This window comes from Bombus pascuorum, chromosome 7, assembly GCF_905332965.1.
Source record: "Bombus pascuorum chromosome 7, iyBomPasc1.1, whole genome shotgun sequence".
Classification (NCBI taxonomy): domain Eukaryota; kingdom Metazoa; phylum Arthropoda; class Insecta; order Hymenoptera; family Apidae; genus Bombus; species Bombus pascuorum.
In genome coordinates, this window is record NC_083494.1 from 13,660,164 (window position 1) to 13,678,546 (window position 18,383).

General features: G+C 38.1%; 2 protein-coding genes across 11 annotated transcripts in view; one reads left to right on the forward strand and one right to left on the reverse strand.

The window, feature by feature from the left end:
- LOC132908847 (kinesin-like protein KIF13B) overlaps positions 1 to 18,383 on the reverse strand; it is a 173,455-nt gene that overhangs the window by 65,294 nt on the left and 89,778 nt on the right. The gene's annotated exons all lie outside the window — the stretch shown is intronic.
- On the forward strand, positions 14,346 to 17,043 carry LOC132908862 (uncharacterized). The gene is made up of 5 exons (XM_060963246.1): positions 14,346 to 14,589; positions 14,926 to 15,039; positions 15,128 to 15,280; positions 15,386 to 15,611; positions 15,690 to 17,043. The coding sequence occupies exons 1-4, from the start codon at positions 14,503 to 14,505 to the stop codon at positions 15,563 to 15,565; spliced, it is 534 nt and encodes a 177-aa protein (XP_060819229.1). The 5' UTR covers positions 14,346 to 14,502; the 3' UTR covers positions 15,566 to 15,611; positions 15,690 to 17,043.

Sequence of the window (18,383 nt, forward strand, 5' to 3'; positions counted from 1 at the left end):
TTCCTTATAGAACGAAAGAAACTTTTCGGACGACCTAATAATCAACGCTGAAGGCGGAAAGAGATTTAAGATTTCTAGTATACTTGCGATTTGTATGTTTATTCCAATATTTAGTATAAACGTAAGAAGTAAGAAACGTAAGTAAGAGAGTTCAAACGTAAGCGAACATCAGGATAACTTTCTGGAGGCACCTGGTGCTTATATTCTAAGTGTCCATGGGGTGGATTTTCCTCGACGTTTCCTATGAAGTGGGAATTTGCGTCTGTTCAATTCCCTGACTTTCCAACGATAGTCTGTCGCTGAGTTCTCACCTGGTGTCGAAGTTTATGACACGTCGTTTGCTACTGAGCGGACTCGTTGAGCGCGCAAGAAGCTGATTAAGTTGTGGAAGTGGTCCGAGTTGTAGACCGTATATTATGGAAATTCCAATTTCTCAAAAATAGCAGATACGCCGTCCGTATCGTAATCTGAGGCTAATCCGACATCCTCGTACAAGGAGTGATCGTGTCAATAGGCAAATTAAAAAACTAATGTTCTTATCCATATTTATCGGTATTTCAACAGAAACTGTTTCTTTAATAGGCAAAAGAAACATACAAAAGGTATTTGTATAAATTATACACTTAAACTAAATAAATAAAAAAGAATTGAATTCTCCTATGGATAATAACAAAAAAAAAAGAAAGAAAATATGCATTTACCTTGGACAACATCGAAATACGAAAATAAACAAAACCGATAAACAAACGTTCAACCAAACCAAACGACCAAATAGAGGGGGAAAAACCTGCGATGCGAGAAAAATAATGAACGTATATGGAAAATCTGGTCTGTTCTATAGACTGCGAGTATCAATGCAATCTTATTCATCTTTACGAACATAATTCAAAAAACACGATCTAGATAGATTTTTATTACATCTAAATTTATTCGATTTTTTAATTTGAAAATGAAATTTAAATAGATATTTGTTTCACCTATTAAATATCACGGTAAGCTCTGTACGTAATGTTGAAGTAGTCGCCACTTCTAAGAAAATATAAAAAATATAACCTAGCAAACACGAAGATGGCACCCCGCTGGGGGTAGCTAAAAATATAGCCACATGGTATATTTTTATTTTTTTCCCCTAATAACTAAGATATAATACTTTACTCAATATCCTTCAGAAAACAAACTGTAAAAACCAAAATAAACTATAAAAAAGAAACTTCGAAGAAAATTCTACATGTGGTCTTTAGTTTTCTTAAGCGCTGAAGCCATCGACAGCGCATAGACAAAAGACTGCGTCGAAGGCAAACCATAAAACGTTGACTTGAAGGTTTTTCAGTCATAGGGCAACGCTGCTAGCGTGCAGATCTGGGGACCAGCTCATATTGTATCCCAAACTTTGTACTTACACTTTAATATTCAAAATATATATTTTCTACCTTACGATTTATCAACGTGTTCCTCTGTATTCACATACATCCAATAACCTTAACACTTAACATAATCTACACGTTTCTCTTTATTATACGAACTGTGTGGATTTTCAGAATCTTCAATTATCCAAAGGTGCGTGAACATCCGCAACATGCGAATCTACCAATTCCTTTCACCGAAATCGAATTACAAAATTGAACCGAGAAGAAGCTGCATAGAAATATCACCTATTCACGTGCCTTTTCACGTCGTATCCCTTTTCCCTTCTGTAATATTCAACCACCGCCGGTCATCCTATATCCTCCGATGGAAATCCTTTAATATCGTGGGATTGAGGACGTGGCTTAGGCTGTGGCCGACCGACTAGGCCGAATAACCGTGAACCGGTTGATTCGCACATTCGCACGTGCAACGATGGCAACTTTTATCTGGCGATAAGCGAGACTTTTCATTAAAAGCAGGCCTAGAGAGCTCACGGACGTTAAACTCCACGGGATTTAACAACGCTCGCTCGTAAAACTTAGCCTTTGCAGGGCGGTCTATTTGATTTACGCAAGTACGAGAGGAGGAAGAGGTGAGGCGGATTCTGTAAACGCGGTATTCGGCATGATTGTTGGCAAGGGATGCGTGAATATCGTGTTATTTTATACTTTTGCTCGATATTCGTGTTTCTTTTACATCGGAGATAATAAAATAACAGTTATTTCAAAGAAAGAAAAATGTACATTTTACTTTTTTGGGAAGAGTCATTGGGGTAGGAATTGTTATTTATAATTTGTATTTAAATGGAAGATAGTTACAGATAAATTTCGGAGGAATTAAACGATTGACAAATATTAATCTTTGATCGTTTTGGTTACGAATAATCCTTGTTATCAGTGATTAAAACTTTCTTTTAGTTACTGTTAGTAAACGTTAACGATGACGCGAATTTAATTTTGTTTCGCAGCAAGAAATGGTTATCGGTAACGAAAATAAAATTCGATCCATCGATAATAGTTGCCGGGGGAAAAAAAATTCTTGCTTTTTGTATTGATTACTGGTAACCAAAAATGAAATATCCAACATCGATAATTCGTAACGAAAATAAAGTTGCCGTCATCGATAACCGGTAATCAAGAAAATTTTAATCGCCTACAGTGTTTATTCGTAAGGAGAATTTCTTAATTAAGTTTCAATAAATGTTACGTCAAAATTCTACAAATTTGTCTTACGACACGTACGATTTCTCATTTTTATCTCTATTTGCCATTTATATTTTTTCATCGTATCTGGCATTGTCGTTGCGAAACGACGTAGAAAGTTTGCTTCGTTTTTATTTTCATTCGATTTCTCTGGCTTTCCTTCAATTCCACTGCAAACGTAACTTCGTTACACCGCTAAAACCTCCCTCAAACTATAACTTTCCACGAAAAAGAACTACTTCTCTCCGATGACAAACCTGGAAGAAGACTCGCGAAGCCAAAAATCTCCGTCGTAAATTCAACGACCAAGAAACATTCGCATTAACTAACCAGCCGTTTAAAGGGCTGCTTAGACATCCCTTAAAGACCAGAATCTATCTACGCTAAAAGCCTGGCACCGCGTCTTAACGTCCTTTAAAATTCCCCAAACGAAAGGAACAAGAAATACCTTTTTCAGAAACTTCCATCAGCCCGCTATCTAACTTCGATTTCCGCCGCAAGTCTTCTCCTTTTTTTTATTTTTATCTCTTTTCAGTCGTCTATCAGCGCAAAAGTCTGAGCGCCGAGAAGTTCGGCTCTGTCCCGTTTCGAGCCGCGCCGCGCGTAATTAACCCAGATTCTTAATTAGTGTAGGCAGCATCGTGACCCGGTGAGTTTTTCGAGCCTGAAAACCTGCGAGATACGATTACGCGCGCGTTCGCGTGTCCCGTGCGTTTAACGCGTTCGCCTTGTCAAAGAACGCATAATTACTGTGGAAATCGAGCCACTCTGGTGAAAATTCGCCAGTTCTCTTCGACATAACGGGAAAAAAAAAATGGGAGAACAAAATGAGGACGTCCAATAGACAGAAATCTTGTCAACCGAATATCCTTAATTCTTAGGTTGAACCATCATCTCTGCGGTTGTGAACGGTTTTCGCATTTTTTGGGAAACGCAGTTGGTTTTGGAAAATAGGCGATGACGTAATCGACGACCGAACGAGGTATAAATTCTCCCTCTGGAAATGGACACTGATAAGTGTTGTAACCATAGCGTTGTGAAATAAAAAATTGCACTTTCGCAACGAAGGGGTTGAACGTTCCAAGAGACAAAATTTATGGGATGAACTGGTGGAGTAGCAGCTCGAATTTCCAGCATCCACGGGCAAAACGGGAAATTTCATTTAGCCACAGTTGCCAGATAAATCGGCCACGCCGCACGACTGGCTGATCCCTGGATCCGGTGAACCGATGTCGAAATTCAAGAACACGAATTTCGCTCAGGAGCCATGAATTTCCACAAATCCTACACTAGGCCGATCATCCAAAGCTCTTTGAAATTTTCCAACGATCTTCCTAGACGGCAAGAAGTGGTCGTAGATCGCCTAAGCTTTGTCTCGATAGTTTCCACCTTCTTCTTCTTTTTTTTTTTTTTTCTTTTTGCACGAATCTCTAATTTTTCATGGAATTACAATCTCACGGCAAACGACGTGGAAAACCGTGAAAGGATTCGACGGATAAACAGAAAATCGGGCGCACGCTGGCAAACTTCCATTTTAGTTTGGACGAAAGAATTGCTTTGTAGGAAACGAAAGAAATATTTCGGATCTTTGTATTTCCTCTTCGTTCTTCGCCATTCCAGAAATATTACGTGTTTTTGAGCTAATGAAAAAAGATTAGAAAAAAGTCCATATTTGTTCGATACGTTACATCGATAGTACACAGATACGATAAATACAAAAAGATTGAAATTTTGATTCGTCGGTGCAATGCTATAAATTAGTATTTATTAATATAAATAATATCAGCTGGAAAAGTAAGCGGAGATTGAAATTTCTTTTCCATTTCGTCACCTACGGCGTCTACTTGCTTATTTTCCTGACAGTTGCTTTTTACACGACATTGTCAAGAATTTACGACTTACACCAAGCAAGTGAAAGTATAAATTGCATGGAAGTATGGCCTAGTAAAAGGGAGCTACGATAGAAGCGATTTCCAATAAATTTAATCGCAGTGTTTACGAAACAGTCATCGATCAACGGGCTTCGAGTTTTAATAGGAAAAGTTACGAGTGCGCAAGCTCGCGGTGAAAAAAACAGCTTTCCATCGAAAATAAATTGCGCGCGTGCAATTTGAAACTATCATTTTAAAGAGATTCAAAACGATTATTAAAGTTCATCGATATAAATTCCACACGATGTACCTAATCTTCCGACGAAAGAAGATCAAACGTTTCCTCGGCAAGGAAATTAGCCGTCGAATTGCTAAATTTAGTGTTGCGAGGTAATATGACGCGTCTTTAACGCGTCAAGTTTCTCTGACGGACAAAGTTAAGTCTGAAACGAGTGTTATTCTACCGTTTAGCGTAATCGACGACGCCTCTGTTAACCCCGGCATCTAATTAACTCGAAATAAAGAGGCGACACAACGATAACGATAATTGTCACGAGAGCGAGGATCAATATTCCCCGTTGAATTCTGTAGGCGCGTGAAACCAGCCATTTATCTCATTTCCAACGACTTTTACGATGATTGCTCGATGTACGTACACACGTAGATTTGTGAAGGTATTCGCAACTTCTTCATTCAAGGATATATTGTGTGTGCTGTAGGAAACATTTTGAAATTTCATTATTTCCGCGGTGAGACTCCATAAAGATTGTATCGATAAAGATTGAAACTAATGCCTGGGTAGGGTCTCTATCTACTTTCAAACTACGTACGGAAGTTTCTAAAGAAGGAGAAGAAAAAAAGGGAAATCGTTTTGCTAAATTTATTTTTCCATTCAATTTCGTCGAAGAGAATTGTGGACCAACGAACGATCTCCTTTATCCGACAGAAGGTTCATTTAACGAAAATATACGCGCCTTTCAATGTTTCGTAAACGTCGCTATAAATTTTCCAAAGCAACTTCGCGGAGGTACTTCTTATCTGGTGAAACGAGAACTCAAAATTGGTCTCGTGATAAAATAAAAAATTTGTCAGCAAGTAGCTTGTCAAAAGTTCCACTGCAAAACTCGAAACTTCTCGATGACTTCTCGATTTTGTATTGCGCTACGTATCGTATAAAGTAAATCGTATTGTCCGAGCAATAGAAGAAAATGATACAAATCTGAATGGATGGAATAATTTGCCACAAGAATTCTATCTTTTCCATTATTTTTCAAATTCCGTTGTCTATACGTGCGAAAGTAATAGGAAACCATCCTTCCGGCCAGTTCCCGTACGAAATTCTTCTCACCAGATCGCACACATAAACCTTCCAGTCCAAATCTAAATCCCGTACACCTGACGATACGTTTCGTTTAAACTACTCTCCTTCCATTTGACCATATCAAACCGCGATATCTCTGACAACAAAATAGCCTCTCAAATAAAACCATTGGCGGTAAAGGGGGAGGAAAAAGAGAGAAAGAAAACGAACGGTGTATCGGAAAAGCACAGGGAAAATCGTATTTTTCGTTTCCCACGAAGGCTGGATCTTTCAGCGAAGATCCGATAAGAGGGACAACGTGATCGATAGAACGCGACTATGCACCACTATTTTTGCGTAGCCTATGCGATAGTGTGCATTAGTATGCGGTTATGCGGTCATCCGAGCGTACTGCAGCCACACGGTGCACGGACATTCGTGTATCGATCTCGTTTCGGTGAAAATAGAACGAAACGCAGGCTGACACGCGGCCCTATCCGCCCCTTTTTCCCCTCCAATCCGTGTTTATCCGACGCCAGTTAACAGTTTTCCACATTTTTCTCCGGTAAAGAAACTCGTAACATTTTTGCGATTTTCTGTAACGCATTCTGACACGCCGACCTGTTCACCTCTTTTTTCTTTCTCTTCCCAATACGCGTTTAGCAACAGCCAATAGTTTTTACTTTTTCGAGTGGAAAAATTCGTCCACAATTTTAATCCATAACACGCTGATCTTGGAAAGTGGAACAGATAAATATCGTTATACTTGATAAAATGGTAATTTTCATATTAATTTGCTGTTCATTTTTATATTTTAACGTTATTCGTTCAGTGTTACGATAGCGTGTTACATGGATGAGAAAGTTGTGTCAGTAAATCTCAGCCGACATTTTACAGCCCAATTTGCAGATTTTTGTACAATTTTGTAGAAATATTCTTCTTAGAAGTCTTAGAAAATCAAAAATGAACGACATGATCGTGGAAGCTCGTAGTGTTGCTTTGTTACTCGATAAGCTCTCTATTCTCAATGTCTGTCTCTCCTGAATTTTGAGTCACGTTTAAAAAATTTTTGCAAGCGAGTTTTGCATGACTGTTGACATAAATCAACGATTTACATAGTAAAATATATTCAGCAGCGCGTTCAGTAAATAATAAAACATATTATCGCTCTGCGTTCTAACAATTTCGATTCATAACAGCAACAGCTGCTTCTGATTATTATCGACTCATTATTAATTCATCGTTCATTTCTGCGCTTTCGTCCAACTCAAATATTGTTGTTAAATATACATTGAACAAAATGTCTGCATACTCCTGAACAATACTACTACCAGTATCGGTACTGTTACTATTACCACCACTAGCGAACATACGTCTGCTTTTGTCCCTAGAAATTGCTCGCGGTGTAATATAATGCCATGTCATGATTTTCTATATAATACGAAAATATGGAACAGCTCCAAGTTTCCAGATTACACGGTGTCGGAATTGATATGTAATATTTCCGGTATCGATCTGCTATGGGGGAGGGGAGAGAGAGAGAGACAAACAAATACGACACAACGAGAATGATTCGTATTCTAATTCCGTGACGTGTCATCGCAAAGAACAGAAGGGCAGTAACAACCGCTGTCCTTGGCCCTTCATGGAAATTCACACCATCCGAATCACTCGGCAGCCACGATTTAATGGGTCACGTTTCGCGCACGAAATGTCAAGTATCTTGCGGACAGCGATAGCCTAACATATATTACGGTTATTTCGTTAGTTTCCAACTAGAAGAAAGTAGATCGTCCGTCCTGAACCTGTTTCAACTTACAAACCCTGTCAAAATGAATCTTCCTTTTGTTAATGAGCGTAATAATAAAGTTGTGTTTCTGCAGCAGAAAATGCGAAGCATCGAGATTAGAATAAAGTAGGTTGAACATAAAAATCGGATCCTATGTGCCGACAAGTCTCGGCTGCTGGGAATGAACAAACCCGCGATCTTCGTAGAAGTAACTTTCCGACGCATCGTTCCGTTAGTCTCGAAAGGGTTAACATAGATTGAATGTAGCAAGGTAGATTAGGTAGATTGCTTAATTTTTCACGAGATCTTCCAACATCGCACGAGCTGCAGTTCTGCTAGAATCTCGTAAGATTTGCAAGAATCGAGTTAAGGATCTTCTTCGATTTTAGCGATTTGTTATAAACGTATAACTTATGTGTTATAAATTTGTATTAATATATTTGTATGTTATAAATTTCGAATTAAGAGCACGATCATTGAATTTCAGTGTGGCAATCTCTCAAGGGATGATATCTTTAGTAGCTTTTCCTCCCTACAAAAATCCGTTCTTTCTCTAAATATCTCCCAACGTCTACGACCTTACGCCTACAAACAACGTGCACAAAAGAGTTTCTTCGCCACGAACTACTCATCCATAAACCAGTACATTTACCCGATTTCTCGAGCCAGCTACCCTAGATAGCATCCTGTACCGGAAGTCACGCTATCCTCCATCGAAATCGTAAGATTGCAGATGGATAGAGTCCACTCGATCGAACCTTAGGGACACGAGATAGTTTTCTTCTCGCAGGACCATCCTGTATACAGACACACGCAAATACAAACACACACACACTTCAAAGAAGTGGAAAAGAGACTGACCCACATCGCGACCGAATTTCGTTTAAATTTCTCCTTGGAATAAATTTCCTGCGCCACGACGAGGGTGGCTCGCGCGTGGTCTCCAGTAGGCACCGCTTATCGCCGCTTCCTGCACGAGAATCCAGGTCGTTCTACTTTCGAGAACGACGCGATACCCCGTAAAAGCGTTGAAATAGACAGCAACTGCCCTGCTATCTGCAACGCTTCCAGGCATTGAATTTTAACGACCAGTGAATTATCGCGCATCGCGTCTTCTCGGGGATTGATCCGACGATCCAAAATACTTCCGGTCTCGGCGAGATCTTCGCAGAGAAGAAGTCGAGCTTCACCGTGGATTTTAAAGGGTCGTCAGGCAACTTGTAGCAGCTGTTCAGATTACATTGTGAATTCGAGCGTCGTTTAATCGGGTTCGCAGCTTGTTTTGACAGATATGAACAGATGAAGCGGGAGGACTGTTTATTCGCGAGAGCGAGAAGATTTTGCGAGCGTTGCGAGCTTGTAATTGTTTCAGGTGCGGAGGAACTTGATCCCCACGCAACATCTACTTTGTAACGAATTCGGTTCCAAAATCCAGGAACCACAAATAGTGCGGGAAAACGCTTCGGATATTCGGATCGGCTTTCGCTTATGAAATACCAAACCAAACGATCGTATTAGGTTGTCCGAAAAGTTCCTTTCGTTTTCTAAGGATGCACAATGTTTTTTTTTGTTTTATATTGGTTTGTTGAATTATCCACGAACATAATAATAGAAATATAACGAAATGGATCATGCCTAATAGACCCAGCTATGTAGCCATAACCCAAAGACACGTTTAGTTGGCCCAAATGAATCCCTCGAGCCGCGCGAACCAGACGTAAACTGTTTCCAGGCGAACTACTGCGAGTTCCACGAACTTGTACGCGAAACACGAAGCAAGGTTCGCTGACGAACGCCAGCACAGGTTAAGTGGAATCTCTGAAATTGCTTTTGCCCCTGTTTCTCGTGTACACTGTACACTGTGCGCGGTACACGTTGCCACGAAGGAAGCGTTTCAGGGCGATTTTTCCGGCGCAGAGTGCGAATGCGTGTAAACGGTGATCGAGAGGCTCGCGAAAGCTCGCTCGGAGGCTCGGAGACGATGGAGATCGGTTTAACGTACGGCTTGTGAACTCTCGCCAAACCTCTAGCCAGTTTCTTCAACCTAACGGAACGCGTTGCAATTTAATATTCCATCGGTATACTGGTACGTTTCTCAGCGGTAATTTTCGTTTCTTCCATACTTTCGTTTGAATTCTTCTTCGCTTAAAAAGATCAAGACAACTCGTGGCGATAAAAGAAGAAACAATTGAATGATATTGCAGAAGCCAGGGAGTGTATTCATGAATTTTCGGTGGATTTTTTTTAAACCTGAGAAACTAAGAAAAATTGCATGAATTTAAGATCGCAAAGGAGTATGCAGAAGACGCGAAGCTTAAAGATGCAGGGTTAATATTCTGACGATTATTTTATTTACTGAAATTTTGTTCCGTTTCATAGCTAAGATGCTGGCGTTGAAGAGAATCATTTTTCGCATTAACGCGTTTGTTATCACGTGTCATATGTCGTTTGCGACGCGTCAGTCTTAGATAGGAAACGAGAGATATACACACACTCACACACAATGCACGTATATGAGAGGAATTGCATTTTAATTTTCCGCAAGATAGCTAAACGAACGCTTATATCTACGTTCGGCAGAGACGTTTCACTATAGCACACAAGTGACAAAAATATCGCGCGAAATTATTAAAATCCAAACATGACACGTGACGGCTGGACTTTTCCATAAACAACGATAACGAACATGTTATAACGAGACGCCGATAATGTCATAGCAATTCGATATTCTGTCTTTTTTTCTACAATCTTGCCTTTTATTTTTTCTTTTTCTTTCAACGACTGAAGGAGACGGTTCTTCGCATCCGATATTTCATTGCACGATTGCGTCAATCCATTCTGGATGAGTCTATCCTAAACTTTCTAATTTTTTAGAACGTGACCAGACTGGCCTGATAAATGGAAAACGACCATTTGTTTTGCCCGCGCCGAAGAAACACAGAGAAAACGAGGCAGAAACTGTCGTACATCGTATTGCAACAATTGGACAATGATTGATCGTCTCGGCTTAATAAATACCGCGATTTCACCGTCAGGCTAATTTCTCAAATCTCGTGTCTACTTCTTAGCTTCCAAGGTACAGAAACGTACCAAGGTTTCCCTTTCGTCGTTTATCGCGCGAGATCTTACGATATAAAGTCAACGTTAATTGCCTACAGTTTTATGTTAAAGTCCTCTAAAAATCTCTCATTTTATTAACACGAGAACGAGAGAGACAGAGATGAAAATTCGAGGATTGGTAACAGCTTCGCTCATCTTTCGAAACTCACAGAAACTTACAGGCTACGCAGTTTCTTCGCCATGAAAATCTGCGAATGGACGATGGTAACCAATATTTTCACCAGGTGTTCGACAAACAACCGATGAAAGACTTGGTAGAACTGACAGCTTTGGAGGGACCTTAACGTAACCGAAAGACGACAGCTACGATTCGGAACGCAGCGCTGGACGACGACGCGTTTTCGCTAAACAAAGCCGAGAAACTTAATGGTGTTAAGGGCTTATTCGAGCTCGTCACCGACAATTATCGTCCACGGCTAAGAATAGAGACCTGGAAACTTTGCGACAACTTCTGCTGAAACAACGACCGGCCACGAGGATAAGCTAGGGAAGCTAGCAGCAGCTTTGACCTCTTTCGGAGATAACAGAGGGGACGAACTTTAGTACGGATTTAGAAATTTCAGTATATTAACAGCGAGAAAAAAGAAGAAAGAAAAGATATTGTAACAGTGGAACAATTATTTCTCCGGTGTCCAACTTGGTTTGTTCCAGGGAATAAAGATCGAGAATATCGTCGATCTAAATTTGAATATCTAAGAAGGTCATATATTTGTTTGCCCGCTAGATTATGTGAATTTTCAGCGTGAGTAATTTCCACGACATTTTCGCTTGCTCTAATTATTCAGTTCATGCTCTGATACGCGTAATAGCAGTATCTATAATAGAACAAAAAGTAGACTACGTTACTGGCAGACATTCTGTCCGGATAAGAGTATTTGGATGAAGAAATTGACAGGGATACGCGAGTATTATCGTCGCACGCGTTTCAAGTCGACATTGTATGACGCAGTTTACGATATAAAGTTCCGCTCGTCGATAATTTATTAACTGGCAGACGCGTTAACGATGATGAGTCTGAGAGACGTGAAACGTCCGTTTCTATCGTTTAAGTATATAATTAAATAAATTAGAAAAATAAGGAAAATACAGAACGTCTAAATAAAAAAGAAGAAAATAAAAGAAAAGGAATATCGCGCGTACTCGTTGAAATTCCTGACCCAGTAAAAGAACGTAATAAGAAGCCGCACACCGGGGGGAAGGTCGTGAAAAACACTCTCTCAATCGACGAGAGTTTCATTTCCTCCGCAACGTCGCGCAGCTTCCGCTTGCGTGCACGCGCGCGAGCAAACTTTCATCCGTTACAATGCAAATTGCAGTTCGTCAGCTCCTGCAGATGCGGACGAAAATAGAGAGGCAAGAGGAAACGTCACTTTCGTAGCTGCAAGAGCAAAAAGGAAAAACAAGTATCATCAGGTTTAATCTTCGCGAGGATCTGAAAAGCATGCGCCAGCGCTTATACACACACACTTGCACGAATTCAAAGATCCTTTTAATATTTTTAAGTTGATATTAAGCGTAGATGTATGAATTTCGTATGCATATACGTGTGCGTGTACATGAAACGTTCGTTGTAACAGTCGTCAGGATTCTCGATTCGCTTCCGATAGTTTATCGAAGAGGATTTCGCGAGTAAAAGTTGGCCAGTCCCTTTTCGCGGATAATAAAAGCGCAAACACACTTCACTAGTTATGAGTATTACTCGATATGAGTAACTTTTTAATTGATCGGCTAAGATTAGATAATGGCAATTACAAATTGAATCTTATTAACAAGACGTAACAGTCTACTTTCATTAATATCAAAAATATACATTATAGTTTAGAAAAATAGAGATTCGGAACAATGTTTACAGTTTCGCGCTTTAATTATGTTCGTTGAACTAAGCTTTTACAATTAGACAATGGACAAAATATTTGCTCCATGTTTCCTTTCTTTTTTCCTATTGCTTCCACTTTACGTGCCATACTGTCTATTAAATTTCTAATCATTTTTGGTTAAGTATTATAACGTTCCTCTTGTGTTCTGTTTCACAACTCCCGAACCTCCCTCCTTTTCCTTTTTTATTTTTTCACGCGCAGAAACCTTCATAGGCACCACGCCTCTTAGGGAGTGGAGCGTAAGATAATGTCAGATTCTTATCGATTAAAACCCTCACGATATCCATCTCTAACGCACAAAGAGGGGCCCTGGACCCTAAAATACATACATCACAAGCCCCCTCTCGTTTACTCGTTCACGGAGAAGGGTGGGTGAACTCGTAAACCCATGAAGCTTATACTTTGTCAGATTTTTTCACAATGAACCACAAATTGTCCATTGGATATCATATTTTTGTACTGGCCACATCATCGCAGAAAACTTTTGACTTTCGAGCCAGGTTTTTCCTACTTTTGTCTTATCCAAATACTATTTCGTGTTCATCGAACGCGATAGAATTAACAACAGAACAGAAACTGTTCTCATTGTCTTGCTTAAGTGGTTTCGTCGTGGATTAAGCGTGTCAAACAATTTGCAAACCGAAGAATGACTACGCAAGAGTGTTGAACAGTTGATCGCGAGATAGTCAACGATCAGTTTTCGTTAACAGTTTCAGTTCTCAAACATTTATTCGCTGTTCTATCTGTTTTGACGAAACCTGCGAAACTTCAAACATTGTTCCAAATGCCTATATTTAAACAATATTCTGTACATTATGATAATATATGACATTAACCCCTTGCATTCCTATTTTTAATCTCAGAAACACCTTTGTCGAATCCCACTCGACATTCTTTGAGTGCCACCTTTTTTTGTGAATTGCATCCTGGAAATTGTTTCAAGATATATCATACGCTTAAAAATTACAAAATACAACAATAGTGTGAATAAAACTGGTATTTAAGTGAATTTCTCTCTTCCTTTATTTAAATTGTCTCATTTTGTAGTTAAAGTAAATTTCAGATAAAACACTTGAAAGCGTTGGGAGGTGCTGGTGACGAAATTGAAATAAAATTCAGAGTGCAAAGGGTTAATGAAACCAAACTGTTACGTTTTGTTAATCAGATTCACCTTGTATTTATTATTACCGAATCCTAAACGTTCAATTAAAAAATTACTCGTATCATCGCTTTTTACGTAAAACTAGCCGAGTATGATTACAGAGTACGTTTGCTCGTCATTGTACGTCGATATACGAATGAAGCTGGACAACTTTCCATAAACATATTCCATTGTTTTACATGGCTTCTATACGTAAACGGCTATTACGATTTCCACGACTCTCCTACATTCGTAAACACAGGAACCATAAGCCTGACTTGAGTTTATTCTTTGCACCATAACGTAATTCGTAATACCATTGATACTATATTCGGTGATATGCTGATCGGAATCCGAATTCGAATCATTATATTCATATTCGATAGAAATTTCGTATCATTCGTCATTTTACAACAAAGGAATAATATGCGAATATACATCGTGTTCATCGCCACCGTATCAATTACATATATAAGAAGAGAATAATTATGTACATAACACGGAAACAGCTAGTTTAGGAAACAATAACTAGATAAAAATTATTCTAAATGAAGTTATGATAATGATAGATGTCGCTAAGTGCGACATTTGAGTTGGCAGTTTTCATTATATACGTAGTTTTCAACCGGAATAGGCGGTAACCAACATTGCCTGTGTATTCATTATATTAAAATCACGTTTTTGTCGAAAGATAATATCGTTAAACGAGGTATTAATTAAATTTTATTGCGCTTGTTACATCTATAATTTAAGATTATTAACAGAAGGGTAAAAAAACAAAGGAGAAAGGTAAAAATGAGTAAGGACAACGACTATGTATTTGTATTGAAAAGTGAATTGAAGAGTTCCGAGAAACATTTTCTATATCAATCAGGATATACAGTAAGTATAAAATGTTCTCCTTTTCTACTATACAAGTAGCAAGAACATACTGTAAAATAATGTTTGCTTTAAAATTTGATGAGTAGACTGCGAATGTTTATATATTTTTGAATAATCGAAGGACACACAAGTGTGCAAAGTATACATAATCTGTACGAATATATTAAATGTTCAATGTGTTTAGTAGTTGAAACGAATCTTTCATTTATGTTCTACTTTTTATTTACGTGTTCATGGAGGTTCAGTATTTACGAATAAATAAAGTATGGCGAGTATGAGAAACAAATAATAAAGACGTTTCACGTGTATAAAACATTGTCTTTTGTATGTTTCCAGTATATTTGCGGTAAAGTGGAGAAAAATGATATACGATGCCGGAGTGAGAATGTAGAGAATTACCACTGTACATTTTTTTATAACGGAAATGAAGTATATGTTACAGATTTAAAAGTACATATTACGTAATTAAATCAATACACTAGAATAATATATTTTCATAATATAATACTTTCATTTGATGATGTTACATTATCTGTAGAGCAAGCATAAAACATATGTAAACGGCCATCCTCTAGAGCCCTATCGGACAAAGAAATTAGATTTGGACGATATTATTTGCATTGGATGTTCTAGTATTGAAGATGCAATCACAAAGGATAATACTCATGTGTATATATTACGTAAATTTCAAGTAAGACTTAATTATATCATCGGATTGTTTATCATCACGCGATATATTTTTTTTTGAAATATTTATCGAGCAAGATTCTTACACTTATTGCGATAATTCTAACAGGTGGCAGACCGGAATGTTGGTAAGAGGGTCAGTTCGCCTTCGGAAACTAGTTCATCGCAGGATGAAAAAACAGCTAATTCTAAGACAGAAGCTGACAAGGTACATAAACTTGAAAAAAAGCACTCCAATTCTGGTTCCAAATCGCAAAGTAAAATGCCCAAGTCCCGAGGTAAAAAATAATTGTCAGAACACAACAATTTTTCAAAGATGTTAAACACTATACAAGGTATTATCGCATTTTTATTCGCGGGTTATTTAGGCCGCAAGAAAAGAAAGAAATGATGGAATTTTGGTTTTATTTCAGGAAAGGCTAATTTCTAAAGGAAAGGATAAAATCTAAAGAAGATTGTCGAAAAGAATCTCTGAAAAAATCTGAACAACTTTCGAAACCACGATTAAGCGGCGAAAAGAAGACAGAACGACAAGGGAAGTTGAAATCAGAGGAACATTTACACGCAAGGGAGCAAAAGAATCGTCAAGAGCCTCGCAAATGTGCCGATTCTCTTCCTCTTAAAGCAAGGTTCTTAAATATTTGTTCTACGGAAGTGTTGGAAACATTGGAAAATGACATAAAGATGAAACTGAAAAAAATAGAGAAACAAAAAGCAGCATTTTTGGCAAATAATCGCGAAGAGAAACATATTTTTCCTAAACCGAAAGTGAATATAACGACAAAGTCTGGAAACGATATCCATCTCGGGCAGACGATCGCTGGATCCGGAAAGAAAATTGCAACGGAGGAGCCTACAGCTTCGTCTAGTAGATTTGCAGCAGCAGATAATACTTGCTCAAATGCAAAAGCGACTGATCCAATAAAAGGTAAAAACGTTTCTAAAGAAATGGCAACGAATTTATATCATTCATTATGTAGTACATTATTATTTCTGAAGCGTTTATATAATTTATAACTTGATAAGATTTGAGAAAAAAATCACAATGATACTTACAAAATTCAAAAACGAACTTATTACGAAAGTCTACTCAAAACTATTACAAATTATCGGACATAAGATAAAATCAAATAAACGAATGAATCCAGTAAATGAAACAAGAAGAAAAAAACGAAACGTAAGGTTGAAAATTTGAAGAGTATAAAAGTTACGTAAACGTGCGTGGTTTCGAAAGGCGTGCAAATTTACCCACGTTTTCCATTTTCAACGAGATATCCTCGTTACGACGGTGACGGAAGAGACTACAAGTGACATAATACCTAACTCTTTAGAATTACACCGATACAAAGGGACAAAGTGATACAAACATGCTTCTTCCGGCAATTGTCCCCTACTACGATCATTATACCGTACTACGTGACTGGATTTACGATCGATCTTCCAGTCCGTGCTACGAATCGATAGGAAAACGATACACGATAACGCGATCTTCCTTTTCTACTTCGACAACTTCGACAAACTACATGGCAAATAAATAATCTACTTTTACTAATTTACTACTAATATTACTAATATTACTAATATTACTAATATTCATCGAATAAGAAATAATCACAAGTTATACGCACAGCAGAAATGTAATTAAAAAATAATAAAATTGATTTATCAAATAGTTGCGAATTCTTGCGTATTTTTAAGGATAATTCGTATTTCATGAAAAATGTCAATTAATACGAGTTTCGAATAAAACGATATATTTCTCAACGACTACGAGCATGGAAACGCATATATTCTGACCCAGATTTCCACGAGTTTTCCACGCAACGAGGGTTTCTCGAGGACACAATGACTCAGGACAAGTTCGAATTCCCAGAAAATTGCCAGATCCTGGGTCGTGGGACAGCAGAGCCTACTACCTCGAGTTTCCATTTTCACTCTACCGTGAAATTAATTCGATCCAGCCATTTTCCTGCCGCCCTCCTTATACAGAGGACATACACGAGGGAAAGAGGCATACTTTGTTGGTTGATGAATTTCGATGAGTATCCAAACGTGTTTCGATAGCCATTGATTAGTTTTTTCTCTCTATAGCGATTATTCAATACGAATATTATTTCCATCGTTATTTCGATCCTTTTTATGCGAATAACTGTTTCATTGCGAAAAACAGTCGGATCGTACGCCTTGTATATATAAAACGGTCGAATTGTGAAGTTTATATTACGCACATTTAACTAACGTATGAAATTTGATGTTTTCAAACTTGAAATATTTTTGTCCGACGTGTAAATTAATTCGGTGCTCGCATAAATAAAATGTGAATTTTCTTTATTTTTACGGAGGCGCGCGGTATCATCGACACGCCGTCAATAACATTGGGAAATTTCAAGTGGAAAATTTATTTAATGAGCTAGGTGATTACTAGGACGATATTGAATAATTAATAATTATAATGTTTCTCAAACTTCTAGAAATTGTCTTCCTCGAACCTCCACGATTATCATGTGTTTGCTTATTTTCTACAAATGTTCAAACACGCGTACGCACGTTTAAATCGTACGACAATCAGTAGAGAGAGTGAAGCGTGAAGTATGCGAAAAACGCATGATTATTGTGTAATTAGATATACGCGTGATTACCTCGGCCAGTGTTGTCGGCACGGGCTATGATTTAACATTTAGTTTAACCGCGAAACGGACACGTGTCAAGTGACTGGCCTGTGGCCAAAGTTCAGGAAATCTGAGTCAAAAGAGACGGGAAAGCTGTGCGTAAATCACATTAGACAGATTGCTATTTTCAAACGTAATTCGTGATTGATCACACTTTAATGAATTGTTCCTAAAATCCAGTGTTATGAAATTAAACGAATTTTCTGTTATAAGACAAATCAAAATTTCTTATTTTACAGAAAATCCATTAATTTCTTTGTATATTTCACAGTAACGTGATTAACGTTTTTAACGTGATATATATATATATATATATATATATATATATATATATATATGTCGGAGATGAAAGGACACCGGGTTCCCCCCCATTGGAATTATTTGGAAAAGCCCGAATACTGTAGCATTTACGAAATAACCCAGACACAGTCATTCGAA

Bases quoted from the DNA above. Each gene is read 5' to 3' on its own strand.
- LOC132908862 (XM_060963246.1), top strand. From the start codon at position 14,503: ATGAGTAAGGACAACGACTATGTATTTGTATTGAAAAGTGAATTGAAG. The intron at 14,590-14,925 runs GTAAGTATAAAA...GTATGTTTCCAG, and splicing joins TATATCAATCAGGATATACA to TATATTTGCGGTAAAGTGGA. The intron at 15,040-15,127 runs GTACATATTACG...CATTATCTGTAG, and splicing joins TATATGTTACAGATTTAAAA to AGCAAGCATAAAACATATGT.